We start from the raw sequence: 14433 nt of genomic DNA on the forward strand, positions 1-14433 counted from the left end.
TTTCCTAGGGCTGTTGTAAACTAACTGAGTGGCTTCAAACTACAGAAATGTATTCTCTTACAGCTCTAGAAGTTGAAAGTCCAGAATCAAAGTACTGTCAGGACTGTGTTTCCTCCAAAGCCTCTAGAAAACAATCATTCTTTGCCTCTTCCAACTTCTGGTGGCCAAAGTTGTTCCTTGGTTTATGGCAGCATAACGCCAATTTCTGCCCCCAACTCCTCATAGATATCTTCTCCCTGTGTGTGTCTGTGTCTCTGTAACAAAATTTCCCTCTCCTTTCTTTTATAAAGATATCAGTCCTTTGGATTTAGGCCTGGCCCATATCCAGTATAAACTCATGCTAACTTGATTACACCTATTTCCAAATAAGGTCACGTTCACAGGGACCTAGGGGTTAGGACTTAAACATACCTTTCAGGGGGACACAATTCAACCCACTATAGCATCAAAACCAAAAGAAAAGAAAGAAAGACACAAGGAGAGGGGGTAAAGCAGAGAGAGGTAGAAGATCTGTTGCTAGTAGTTATTTGGGGGAAATAGAAAATAAATAGCTTCAAGGAAATCACTAATTCTTTACCTATAGCTACAATAAGCAGAGCATCATCCTAAATGAGCCCTGCAAAAATACCTTTGGGTCATGAGTGAGAAACAAGGTAAGGCATGCAGACCTCTTCTACATGGGTGGTGGCAAAATGCTGTAAAACTCCTGACATAATTTTGGCTAAGTTATTTAACACAGTCCTGCAAACGGCACCCTCCCTCTGTTGTCATGACTATTAAGTTGTGACTTACTGAGACAAATTCCCTGGGCCCTGCACTGGATGTGAGGCATCCTTGATCTATTAAAACCCAAAGAAGGTGATGACCTGAGACTAGTGTTTTCCCTGAGGACTGGATGCCCCACAGGGAGGGTCATGTGTTGTACAATGTGTTTAAGCAAGTTCTCATTCTAAGCTGTTGTCCAGTCAAAGCTTGACTGTGTCTGTAAATAGGATTTTCCTCCCCAGGCAGTCTGACCCAGAAAAGAAAGCCTGATAAGTCTTCTGCCCAAAAGAGCCAAAAAGGATGAGGAATCGGTGGCTTTAGCCCATCACTGATTTAATATATGGCATCACCATGATGTCACCATGTCCAGTTTTCTCCTCCCAAAAAGCAGTGCTCAGTTTCCACTATATTGACTCAAGTAAATATGTTCTCACAATGGCAAAATACAGCTCACCATAGCAAAACCCTCAGTGGGAGAATGCTGTATACTTGGCCACAGTTTTAGGATTTAATTTAGGGGTTTATCTCTCGGCCAATGAGATTATGAGAAAGAAGCACAAGTATAGGAAGAAAATGGTGATGAGGGATTCTGATATTTGAAAATGGATGAGTTTCCCAAAAGAAGAACATAAAGCTCACTGGATCAAATTCAGATAGAAAGCTGGCAGGTTACCAGATGTGTAATTGCATCTTGAATTGAGCTATAATCCTCAGCACTTCTGAAAACAATAAGGATGAGCAAAACGATAAAGCACATTTGTTTTAAATAGCAGTATTTGCTTAGCATTGCTAATAACATATTTTCTTAACACTCTGGTTAAGGCTTGAGACTTACAAAAATAATGCTACCTTTTTTTGTGCAGGGAAGAAAAAAGAAAATGTATTGGGGGGAGAAAATGGTGCATCCTATGGGGAAAATCTGTATTTTGTGAGGAAAAGAAAATGTGTTTGCTTTCCGGAAAGATAATTTTATATATGTATTTTTTAAAAACAACCTTTTAGGTTTACAACGTATGCGTATAAGGTCTTTGTACACAACAGTGTGGGTTTTACACCAAGTCAAGAAGCAACTGTGACCACGTTAGCCGGGCTTCCGGAGAGAGGAGCTAACCTCACTGCGATTGTTCTCAACCACACGGCCATAGACGTGAGATGGGCTAAACCAAGTAAGTCAGCTTCTTACATCTTTATACCCCTTTCCCATATTCGTAACAAAATGAATTTCAAATGGACACATTAAAAAATGACAGAAACAGAAAGCCAAGTTCCCTGTGCTATTCCTCCTCAAAGGAAGTTCTCTCTCCTACTTGTCCATCCTTCTTGGGCCTTCCCTTCCTCCTTCCATTCCTTTTGGATGGGGAATGTAGTTTTTGTCACACCAGTTGGGATAGAAATGTCCATATACTAATTTGATAGCGATATAATATTGTGCACTTTCCTGCAGAGAGCTCTGCCCCCATCTCATAATTCATCACTTATCAGCAAGATCCATTTACTAGGATTGCAGAAGTATGATGGTTTTTTTCCAAGTGAATTGTCTTCAGCACTGGTAACAGCCAGAATTCCAGCTTGATACAGGAAAAGGAAGCCTGGCCACTATCACTGGACTTGCCACCATCACTGTTATTGCTTCAATAACACTGCGGTTCACCCTGGGCGCATTCAGAACACAACTTTATAGGCAGTTAGAAGAGCTCACACATGGATATAATTTGTTCCTGCAACTTTAGAAACCACAATAACTGAAATTTCAGATCTGGTTGGTCAGTAGAGTAGCATTTCCCAGCTGATCTGTTAATTTGTAGTGATCCATTATCACAATCAGAAAAAAACAAGACTGACTGTATCATGGAACTATGTATTGTAATCCTTCTTAGAAGGATCACTTGAGATCTGGCAAATAGTTGAATCAAAACTTGCTAGACTATTACCAAATACTGAGAAATATCTGATTTGGAAATCCCCAATGAAAATATTCGTTTTGTAAAAGTAAACTGTATCTACTAGGATAATCATCTACTAGTACATAAAAAGATGTAAAATGACTCCAGCTTGGGCAATCATAACCTTCTGATTTTGATTTTGTTATAGCCTAAGACGAGAAGTGATTCCTATTTCATTTAGAACATCTTGAGTGAATTTGCCCCTGTTCTATCAGTTGTTGATTAAAACCAGTGTTAGGTGACATTAATTGTAAATTAAAATTAGTACTGGTTATTTCGATCTACATTGCCACTAAATAAGCCATTTTTACCAAAAGACTATCGCTCTAGGGTTTTTGTAAGGTTGCAGATTTCTAATGACCTGTGTCACCTCTACTGGGATCTCTTAAACCATTTACATGGAAGAACATAAGTTAATTGATGCTTATGACTACCTTCTGAGACACCTCTGGGAAAAAAGAAAAAGTTTTTATCTGGAGATGGATTTTTATGTATAATATATTTTCACTCATCTCCCTCTTTCTATTTCGCCCTCAATACCTGATTCATCTTAAAAACCTACTTAGAAAGGTGGACGCCCTCCCCACTTCTGACATTTGAATACTTCTGTTAAGATCCGGCAGCTGAATTATCACCAGTATAGGTCCTTTATGTTATAATTGCATGCCTGAAGTAAGCGTGCTTATAAAAACTGACAAACCTAATAGATCTGAAGCAGCTCACTGAAGTTTCATTACCTTGGTAAGCTGAACCTCTGACCTTCAGGATGTAGGTAATGCAATCTGCTATTATTTCCATTCATACCTTAGAAATTTTTCAGATAACTATTTGTGAGCACAAAGGTTAACTCTCCAAAGAGGGTCAGCTCTGTGAAAGTGTGTTGCATTATCATTTTCTTCCTTCCTGCAACCTGCTATCCTAAGTAAATTAACTAGTCACTCCACTGTGAAAGGGCCACCTCTTTTTTGCAAGTTTAATTTCAATTGTTTTCTTGATTTGTAGGATAAAATTGGACCTAACACGCTAAAAGGCACAAAACTATAGGTTGAAAGTCATGAATAAGCTTATGAATATTTGCTTATTAAAAACCATAAAATATATTCTTAAAAACATATTCTTTCTTAACTATGACCCTCCACATGGGCACACCATTTGGATAGCAAAATATCTCTGGTAAATTTTTACCAATCACAGATTAACAGAGATAGGTATTAAAGTTTTAGAAGCACCCATTTTAAGTGTTTGCATCTCTGTGTTGATATCATGTGAGGAAAAAGCATCCCTGCATCTGTTCAGTTCATTTTTACGGCAAATATTACAAACTGGCAGCACATGGACCATATTTACTCCCATCCTCCATGCATTGTTTTGCCAGCAGCATTTGAAAAAAAATATTTTTTGCTAACATTTAACCATTAGAAGATTTCACATAAAGATGATGATTTTGGATTGATCTGAAAAACCCAATGATTGGGTGAAACTGTTCCCACATTGCTGAAGGGAAAATAATCAGCTGGCACTGGTTTCCCCTTTACACAGCCTGCACCCTCCCTGTCTTCCTGGTCCCTATATAGACATGAGGTTCTTATCCCTGCTTTCCATAATAAAAGATAATAGTTCAACCTAAGTGAAATACCATGAAGATAAATGCTATTAGTGGGGGAAAATCCCACTTGTATAAGAAAAGATACAAAAATACCTTCACTTAAATTGTTTATGCAGCCCTAGGAGTTAGAAACTGGCACTTAATAATTTACCACAAATTACAGTTAGTAGCACTTCTCACACTCAGACTCCGAGCTCAAGCATCCCATTTTCGACTGTTTCTCCTGCATTTGGCCTTAATGGTTATTAGCACTTTGTCAAGGGTGATTTAGTGAGATCCTTCCCATTTTGACTGCTCACTCTAAAATAAATGGTGAAAAATGCCTACGAGGGAAGGGGGTAGGAAGGCAGGGCTCCTTCTGAGGTCTCCTCGCTAACGAGGTCATTGACAGCTGGAAAAGAGCAAGAAAACACTGGAGGTGGTGAGAGAGGAAGGAACTGAAAAAGAAGAAATGGAAAAAATCATCCAAGGGCTGTCCACGTGACCATCTGTCAAGAGCTCCCCCTGACCTTCAGACGTTCACATCCTATATCATATCATCCTCCTTGTCCGTCTCTCCCCTTCCTCTTTTGCTTCCATCTTTTCTCTTTCTCTTTTCCTCTTCTACTTTCCTCCCTCCCTTTCGTTTCCTTTCCTTTCCTTCTTCCTTCCAGGAACATTCTTTTCTGACTTTTTTGTCCTGGGCCCTGGTACTACAAAGACTAATGACGTAACTCCTGTATTATAATATCTCACTGAACTCTCCAGAAAATGTGTAAAGTATGAAGGCATCACCATTAAAAAAATTTAAATCCATATAAAATTTAAATCCACATAAACTTAAATCCACGTAAAAACATCTGCCTCATCTTGCTCTCTTAACCAGAAACCACTAGATTTTGTAGCTAGAAGAATTTTTGACTTGTCGGAACTTACCTTGTTCGGGTGGCAATACATATACATCATTCCAAATCTCACCTCTTTTGAAAGCACCCACCATCATTGGCTCACCTTGTCCCTCTGCTTCCCCTCCCATCGCTCCAGCTACCAAAGCAAATAGACTGGATGCGCCTTTTCCACTGGCTTTCTGCGCGTTCACTTGTGCACCTTCTGTAATCTGACCTTCTTCCCTTGCATTCTACTGATTTGGTCATCTTGAAATCATTCTCATAATGACCCAATCCAATGCTCTCTTGTTAGTGCCATCCTATTCTGCTTCTCTATGGTAGTGGGTCCATAAATGACCCTTCCTTACTCAAATGCCCTCTCCTGTGTCACCAGCTACTCTTGTTCTCATCCCCTAAAAACTTTTTTTTTAAGTTTTTACAGTTTTATTGAGAAATAATTGACATACACCACTGAATAAGTTTAAGGTATACAGCATGATGGTTTGATTTACATGTATTATAAAATGATTACCACAATAAGTTTAGTTCTCATCCATCATCTCATATAAATATAGTAAAAAGTAAATTTTTTTCCTTAGGATGAGAACTTTTAAGACCTGCTCTCTTAACAATTTTCCTATATATTATACAGCGTTTATAACAATTTTCCTATATATTAAACTATCATCATCATGGTGTATGTTGCATCCCTAGTACTTATTTTTTTTAATTTTAATTTATTTTTTTATACAGCAGGTTCTTATCTATTTTATATGTATTAGTGTGTATATGTCAATCCCAATCTCCCAGTTCATCCCACCTGCCCCCGCCAGAGACTTTCTCAAAGTTCCTCCTGAGTATTTTTCACCCTCTAACTCTCTTGTTGGTGATTCCATCTATCTCAGTGTTTTAAATTCTCCTAACTAGAAAAGTGGCAAAACTCTGTGAAACCATATGAAGGAATAATTTTTAAAATAGGCTTTGGAATCAGGGAAACTTATGTTTGACTCCCAGTTGCATTATTTCCTAACGCTATGACCTAAAACAAGCCACTTAACTTCACTATTTCCTAGTTTCCTAATTCAGAATATGGAGATAATAATAATAACTGCCTTAAAATATGATGATAAAGATGAAATAATATATGTTTAGCACTTAGTAATCATTTAGTATTGGTATAGAGTATTGTTCTCTCCCTAAAATGTTTACAGTGCTTTCAGCAGCATTTTACCAAAAAACTTTGGGAGCCATTTCTTTTGTTTGCTTGCTTTGGGTTTTGTTTTGTTTTATGTTAATCATTTAGAGTCATTTTTTTTCCAAAACAAACTACTTTATATAGATGTATAGTCGATTTACAATGTTGTATTAGTTTCAGGTGTACAGCAACGTGATTCAGATAGATAGATACATAGATACATAGGTAGATAGATAGATTCTTTTTCAGATTCTTTTTCATTGTAGGTTATTAGTGAAGCCATTTCTAATAAAAAAAATGGGACATAATTTTGCAAAGCATTCGGGTAAAAGCATGTCAAGAGTAAGCTGAAGATGGATAAAGACCAAATCTCACTTTATAATTACCTGACTTGGGTAGAAGGTAGAACTACTAACCACTGCTAACTCCCCTTTTCCTTTTAGTGGTGGTGCCGCATGTCCACCAATCTAGACTACCTTTACTAGCCTCCTTTGCAATTAGTTGTGGCCATGTGACTGTGTTTCTGCCAACAGAATGTGAAAAGAAATATGAATCTTTTGGGGTCATAACCACAAAACACTAGGTACATGCCTATCTGTTCTCTCTTCATCCTCTCCCTAGACTAGACTGTGGATGCTGCAGTGTTCTCAGTTTCAACTCTGCAGGCATGGCCAACACCTTAAGAGATCCAAAGCCACATAAGAGAAAGAACCTGGGTTCTTGAATGACCACACAGAGCACAATCTGATTCACATACTTTGAAGCTATTGTGTGAGATACAGATTAACATTTATTGTATTTAAGTCACTTTATTTAAGGGCTTCTTGGTTACAGTAGCTTAGCTAACTAACTCTGTCCCTGTTTGCCCATATCAGTTCACTTTAAGAGCAGGAATGATCTGTCCTCTTTCCATGGCCAAATATAGAATGATGAATAATTAACACATTTCATACACATTTCCTTTAAATACAGTTTTCTCTGGAAGGTTATTGATTGAAAGGAGCTGGAACACAATGAGAGGCTAAAGGAGCTGGGGGCAGGGTGGGTTCCAAAATACAAGTATTTGTTTTAGTTGCATAAACTAGATAGAAGGCATCTGATATCTTGCTGGGAAAAATAAGGAGCCTGGCTTGGATCATAGCTCAAGAGACTTTACCCACTTCTTTATGTGAGCAGTTTTACCCTCAGGCAGAGTAAAAATTTTCTTAAGAAGTAGTTGTGATAAGTTCAAGTTTTCCAAGAAGTGCTTAGTTGATGACACACAGCTCTGCACAATAGAACTTGGGGAACTGGACTCTAATCTGAGAATCTGTGAGCAAGAAAAACACTTCTATTATAAAATAGCCTTAATACGGTCCTTCCAAGTTTCTATATTGGAACAAAGTTACCACCCACTGAGCCTGCTGAAGAATTCAATCCTAGACAAATCAATTAGGAGACCTATTACATGGAATGGTTTACTGTAATTGCTCTAGATCAGGGCCACAAACTATTTTGTAAAGGCCCAGAGAGTAAATACTTTAGGTTTTGCAGGCAATATACATTCTCTGTTGTAACTACTCAACTTTGCCATTGTGGCATAAAAACAGCAATAGATAACTCTTATGGGCACTGAGACTTGTTTTTAACGTGTCATGAAACACTATTATTCTTTTGATTTTTTTCCCAACAATTTAAAAGTGTAAAAACCATTCTTAGCTCACAGTTTATATACAAAGAGGTGGCAGGCCAGATTTGGCCAACTGGACAGATTTTACTCATGATAAAATCATGAGTTTGTTGACCCCTGATCTAGATGATAAAGATCTAGAGGACGTAACTGATATTGATAACAATCTCTAAAAATAATCCAACAGCATATACAGAGTGTAATCCTTTTGCAAGAGGACTTTCAACCAGCCCATCTAATAACTGTTTTAAATTATTTGGAAATCCATTACCAAGGAGAGGGGCTTGTTCTAGATTTGAGAATTTTCTATGCCTAAGACCACATTTCTGACCTGTACATGGAGAGCACCAGCAAAAATGTCATTTAGTAGCAAAGATTTTATCCAAAGTTTATAACCCTCTTCTTCAACTCACTGAGGTTGACCTGATATGCTACAGTTAGAGCAATACCTACTTATAAATGTCTGTGGTCTATAAAATATGGGTTACTGAGAACAGGATTAGAATACCTGAGAAATATTTCCCAATGTACATGTATTTACCATAATCTCATAGGAAATCCTCATACCATCCTGCTGCTTCAAACACAAGTTAGTATTCAGAGCTTAACTCCAAAGTATATGTATAACTCTACAGATATTCACACTTTAATTTTGAAGTAAACCCGGTGGCCACAAAAACACTTCAAACTCAAGAAGTCTCAAGTGAAACAATACCTTTCAAATCCTCCATCCCATAATTACTCCTATGTTTTCATCTTGATTCCTAGGATTCACACAAGACCCAAGACCAAAACTCGGACTTTTATCTATATCTCTTCCTTATCGTTTTCTAAACTGTCCTGGGTCATTTAAGGACCTTGGCTCTTTCCATGCAGTGCATCCACATTCCTTCAAGCCTTGAGGTCCTTCTCTTGCTGGGAAAACTAGAGACAATCAGAGATGATCAATTGGTCTTTAACACCTCAGTCCAAAAATGGCACAAACTGGCCACGTGACCTCACCCAGATGCAAGGAGCCCAGGAAACGTAGTCTACCTATTTGACAAGAAGAGAGACACATGGGTATCAGTGAGTGCTAGGGATTTTTACCACAACTTTTCTGTAGTGATTTTTAAAGTTTAATTGCTATTTAGCCTGTTAATGCTGCTAGTAGTTAGTGATGTCTTTATTTTTCTGTGTCTCTCTATTTTATGTATGATCAAGAATTTAGTGTAGTGTTACTTTCCTTGCCCTTCTCACCTGCCACTTTCAATGTTTGGTTTATAAATTATTATATAATCATTTTACATAATTAACTTCTCTAGTTTTGATATTTTATCATCAATTCTTAAACTTCCCTAATCTTAAGTTCTGGATCTTGATTCATCTTTTTGTCTTCTAGATAACATCATTGGAAATTTTTTATAATTAAAGTTAAATAAGTTAAATAAATGAGCTATATATTCTCTTAACTTCTGCCTAAATAAGAACATTTGTCTGTTGTCCTTGCACATTCTCTTAATTTTTACCTATATAAGAAAATCTTTCTGCTGTATTTGCACATAAATAATGACTTAGCTGTGTATGAATTCTTGGATCAAAATATTTTCCCTCAAAACTTCTTGAAATTTTTCCATTGTCTTCCAAATTTGTTGTTCCAGAGAAGTCTGAAACTTGCCTGATTTTTTTTTCTCCTTTGTAGATGATATTTTAATTTTTAGTTTATTTGAGAAATGTCATAATGATCCATGATATGCCTGTGTTTGGATATATTGCCATTATTTTAGCCAAAACTATATTAATCTATTCAATTTATAGACATAAACCTTCATTTTGGGTCAGGTTTTATGGGATATTTTATATCCATGATTATTTATTCCATTTATTTGTCAAGTTAATTAAATTTTTTTCATTCTCTGTTCTCAATATCTATAATTTTGACATTCACTGATTTCTTCTTAGTCATTTTCCTCTTTCTTTTCTTCCTGTCCTACATTTTTAACTCTGTCCTTTTCTGCTTTCAATGTAGATTTTAATTCTGCCATTGGTTTTTATGTTTCCTTACTTTCCTTTCTTATTTAAGAAGGTCATTTAATATCTTCATGTCTTCATGTCTATCTTTCCATGAAACAGTCACCTGTTTCCTAGAGCACCTTTTGCACAAAGGCATGTCCCTTTTGTTATTTTTAAAAACGTCATGCAAATGTTTTATAAAGATTTCATCTTATTTGTATAGAAGTAGTATATGAAAAACAAATTCTACTTTTGGAGGTTCTGGACAGTGTTTCCCTTATCTTATACTATCAAGAACCCTTGTAATTCATGTTTTTCTCTTTTCAAAAAGAGAAATATATTCAGGTCCAGTTTTTACCAATCCACAGGGAGGGTGAAATTTGCTCGTCTCCTTATTCCAGCTATTTCAGTTCTAACAGCATTCCTCAAGGTCAGCAACCTTGAATTGTGTGTTGGCCAGTGGAAATGAGGATGTATCTTCTGTTTCTTAGCTGGTTCACTGACTTAGAGCCCACTGAAATTTGAAAACCCTGTTTGAACAATGTAAAAAGACACTCCTTTGCATGTACAGCTCCCTGAACTTATCACAGTATGACTAGGAATATGAAGATCATTTAATCTATTTAATGTGTTTCTACTGTTTTTCTGTGTTTTGGACTCTGCACTGTAATGTCAATGAAGGAAGAAAGAGGAATGTTGAAGCAGATGGCGAGAGGCAGGGCAGTGCAGAAACCTGGCCCACGTTGCCTAGCAATGCTTCCTGTTTCTGGTTAGAAGAGTCTCATCCCATGGAGTAAGATGGAAGCAATGGAACTGAACCCCATCTTTTCCTTTCTTCTTTGGGACAACAGATTCTGTTCTATTTCAGGGGGTTGACGTATGCGCATGGCTAAGAATGGACATTTAATGACGTTTCATCCAGATACTGTCATATGATCTTTGCTCATCTTGAACGTATGGTGCTAGCCCCAATATTTTCAGTGTATATACACAGGTCCATTCCCTGGAACTTGATAGAAGATATATCAGGCACATTTAACCATGGTAAAATCCATTTATATTTCTGAGTAGAATTTGAAAGCATTTCATTAATACTATATCTTTAGGGCTTGAATTTCTAACCGGTGCGCTCATGTAACAAACTAAAATACAACAAGAACTTCAAATCTAGCAGACTTTCTATTATATCTTAGCTGCCATAAATTAATGAGGAATCATACTTTAGGGCAGCAGAAAATAATTCTAATGATAGAAGGAACTTTTGCCCTCACAGAACCAGTGACTTTGCTGTACTTGACAAATATTATCATTTGGGAAAATATCAATGGACACGAATAGCCAGTTCCTGACAATGCATTATAATGACCTCATTATTAAAGATGCTTACGTTTTGCGACATCAGAGAAAAGAGACATCTCAATCTCCAGAGTTTTCCAAAGTAGTTGCTAAACATCTCTTACTATAAACTCTTTCAACTATACCGGCGTACCAAACGTTTTTAACTGTTGCTGGATGTTAGGCCAAAGTGGTAGTGTGCTCAGGAAACAAACAAAAACTAAAAATCAAACCAGCATTCAGTTTTGATGTAAGACCCCCCAAGATCTTAATGAACAGGGGTTCTTAAAAGAAAGTCATGCAGTTCCCAAAACCATATTCCTTTTCATGGCCGTACGCCAGGATCTCACATATTAGAGACACTGTACTTCAATAACTATAATGAGAAATGCCACCTTTCCCTCCCCATCCTTGCTTAGTGCTGCAGGACAGTGTTAACACAAGCTTTTACATACAATTTTAGGAGCTTTTACATACAAAACTCCAACCTCCAACCCTAACACAGATCAAGGTAATAGATCCTGCTTAAGGTCTTCAAAAATAATGCTAATGGAAGCAGAGCAGTATACTAGTTTCTACCTAAGAAAATCTGAGTGTTGTGTGTCTTCTTTTTAAAGCATCGTAATAGGAAAATCATGAGAAGAACTTAGTGCAAGAATGGAGAAATTGGGTGAAAGGAAAAAGAAAACAAACTGGTCTTTGAAAGGACAAGGGCTGAGGAATTGATGAGTTATATTTGTGAGACAGTAAGCGATTGATTTTGGCATCCTTTAAGAGCTTGTCTACATCATACAGACAACAGTGAACTAGGAGAAAAGGATGGGAGCCTTGATCAAAATTCAGGTATCATCCTAGGATCCTACTGAGTGAATCTTTAAGGAGAGCATACTACTTCACTCTGCTACATCAACGGTGCACATAACAGGGTATCTATCTAAACATTCTTCCAGGTATCATTTAGCAGATTTTGTTAGCAAGTGAAAAACTTCCTCAGGTTTTAGAATCTGTGTCAGGATGTGCCCTCATTTGTATTAGCATAGAGTTCTCTCTAGGACTTTTACTTATGAACAGAAGTTTTTCCCTGTACTGCATATTTTTATTTTATTCAATTTCCTTTCATAAGTATTATATCAAAGTTTTGAAGATTAGTTGTATACTTATAAATATTAGGTTGGCCCAGAAGTTCATTTGGTTTTAAGTGAAAATAAAAGATACAGTTTTCATTTTCACCAAGAACTTTATTGAACAATGTATTCACCAACCGAATGAACTTTTTGGCCAATCCAATAGCATAATTAAAATATTTAAAAGTTTATTTTCCTATAAAGTTAAGATTCTGTGCAATTAATTCTGAGATGGGGGTGGAATCACCTTTGTTTAGAAAAGGTAAAACCCAGCACCCCTCTAAGGAAAATTCCATAAGTTTTCCCTTTTCTCATTCTAGGAATAGCTAATGATAGAGTGTATTCTCTGTCTTTTCCCCCGAGACCCTTTTATATCATCTACATTTACAGTGTCCTGTGTTCATTGTTAACAGCTTTTCAAGACCTACAAGGTGATGTTGAATATTATACACTTTTTTGGAGTTCTGCTACCGCCAATGAATCTCGAAAACTCCTCCCAGATGTAAACTCTCATGTCATTGGCCACTTAAATCCAAACACAGAGTATCGGATTTTTATCTCTGTTTTCAACGGAGTTGCCAGCATCAACAGTGAAGTGCTGCATGCAACCACTTGCGACGGCGGTGAGTCCAGATTTCAAGGGATGCTTGGCTTCCGAGATGCGAATGCAATTGATTGATTCTCGCTGAGGCTGAGATCAGTCATCCTTCCATTATAAAATTTCTGGTGTTGCAGGGAAGGGGGTCGGAGCTAAAATGCTTAAGTGCTGGCTGTCGTCAAGTGGCAGATCAATAAGTGGTCCCGTGGAGACAGCGACACAGGGCTCCAATCATGGGATATTAGCCCAGTTTGTTCCTGTTCTTTTCAGTGTATGCTTAGTTGGGAGGTGAGTTCACATCAATACATGGTGACATTTAGAAACATTTTTTTTTAAAGAATTGCTCTCAGAAGCAGGATGCTATTCACGACGACAGCTAAGCACAGTGAGGGTCCTCCCTGAGTCACCAGAAATGGTAGGTGGAAGTTCAGCCACTGAGAAAAACTGCCTGTGACTCATTTCTAAGCCAGTTAGCAAGGGGGAGGAAGCAAGGGAAGCAACTTGTGAATCTGAAATGTGTTTGGAATGGTCTTTCTAATCTTTTTGGTTTCTAAAGTCTCATTATAAACATTATAATATCATTACCTCCAAGCCAGCGTTCCAGGTCATTAACGGAGCACTTTAAGTGTGGAACCCATTCCCCTTCGTGGTGCCAAAGGTTGACACCTTTTGTTTATAAAATAGAATGGATCACAAGGACAATTTTTCAACTAGTTAAGATGGGCTCTTATGATAAAAATAGGTCTTTGCATAGTTATTTCTGACATGCTTGAATAATTGTATAATTTAACGCCAAGCAAGATTTTTTTTCTAATGTTAGATTTCATCATTACCTATGGTAATCAACATTCCACATCATTTACATAATGACAATATTGCATTATTGCTTCATATTGCTTGAGTTACAAGCTAGTAACATCAAATGATTTTTCACGTTCCACCAGCCTCGATATATTTGAGTTATATTTTTTTTGCTTAAGGAGCAAATTTTCTTTCTTTTTTTTTTTTTTCCTTCCCTGAGAGGTTTGGAGAAGTGCAGGAATGGGAAAAAAGACAAATAATAGATATGTGTTAGTGGTGCAGATGGGTGAATAATTTATCATCATATCCCGCTGGTCACATAGTATTGAAGATTAGCACTACGCTGGTGGTATAAAGCATTTTACCACCAATTCTCATGGTTTCTAACTGAGAGTATAATAAGCCAATTTACAGAGGACTACAGACTGTGATAACTTCATCAGAGGAAAGCAGATAAGCAACAAACCCTTCACTCAACCTAAATACTAATCGGCATTTAGTTTAACAAGTGCTTTTTCAGAGGCAGCTGGAGTTTATTC

General features: G+C 37.2%; 1 protein-coding gene across 2 annotated transcripts in view; it reads left to right on the forward strand.

The window, feature by feature from the left end:
• USH2A (usherin) overlaps window positions 1-14433 on the forward strand; it is a gene marked incomplete at both ends in the record, with an annotated part of 756807 nt that overhangs the window by 521778 nt on the left and 220596 nt on the right. For both annotated transcript variants that reach the window (XM_079697601.1, XM_079697602.1), the window contains 2 exons: window positions 1768-1931; window positions 12909-13118. In XM_079697601.1, coding sequence (XP_079553727.1) covers window positions 1768-1931; window positions 12909-13118 — 374 coding nt within the window. The remainder of the gene's footprint in view (window positions 1-1767; window positions 1932-12908; window positions 13119-14433) is intronic.

The sequence above is a fragment of the Hyperoodon ampullatus genome (genome assembly GCF_949752795.1).
Source record: "Hyperoodon ampullatus genome assembly, chromosome: 2".
NCBI classification, from domain to species: Eukaryota; Metazoa; Chordata; class Mammalia; order Artiodactyla; family Ziphiidae; genus Hyperoodon; species Hyperoodon ampullatus.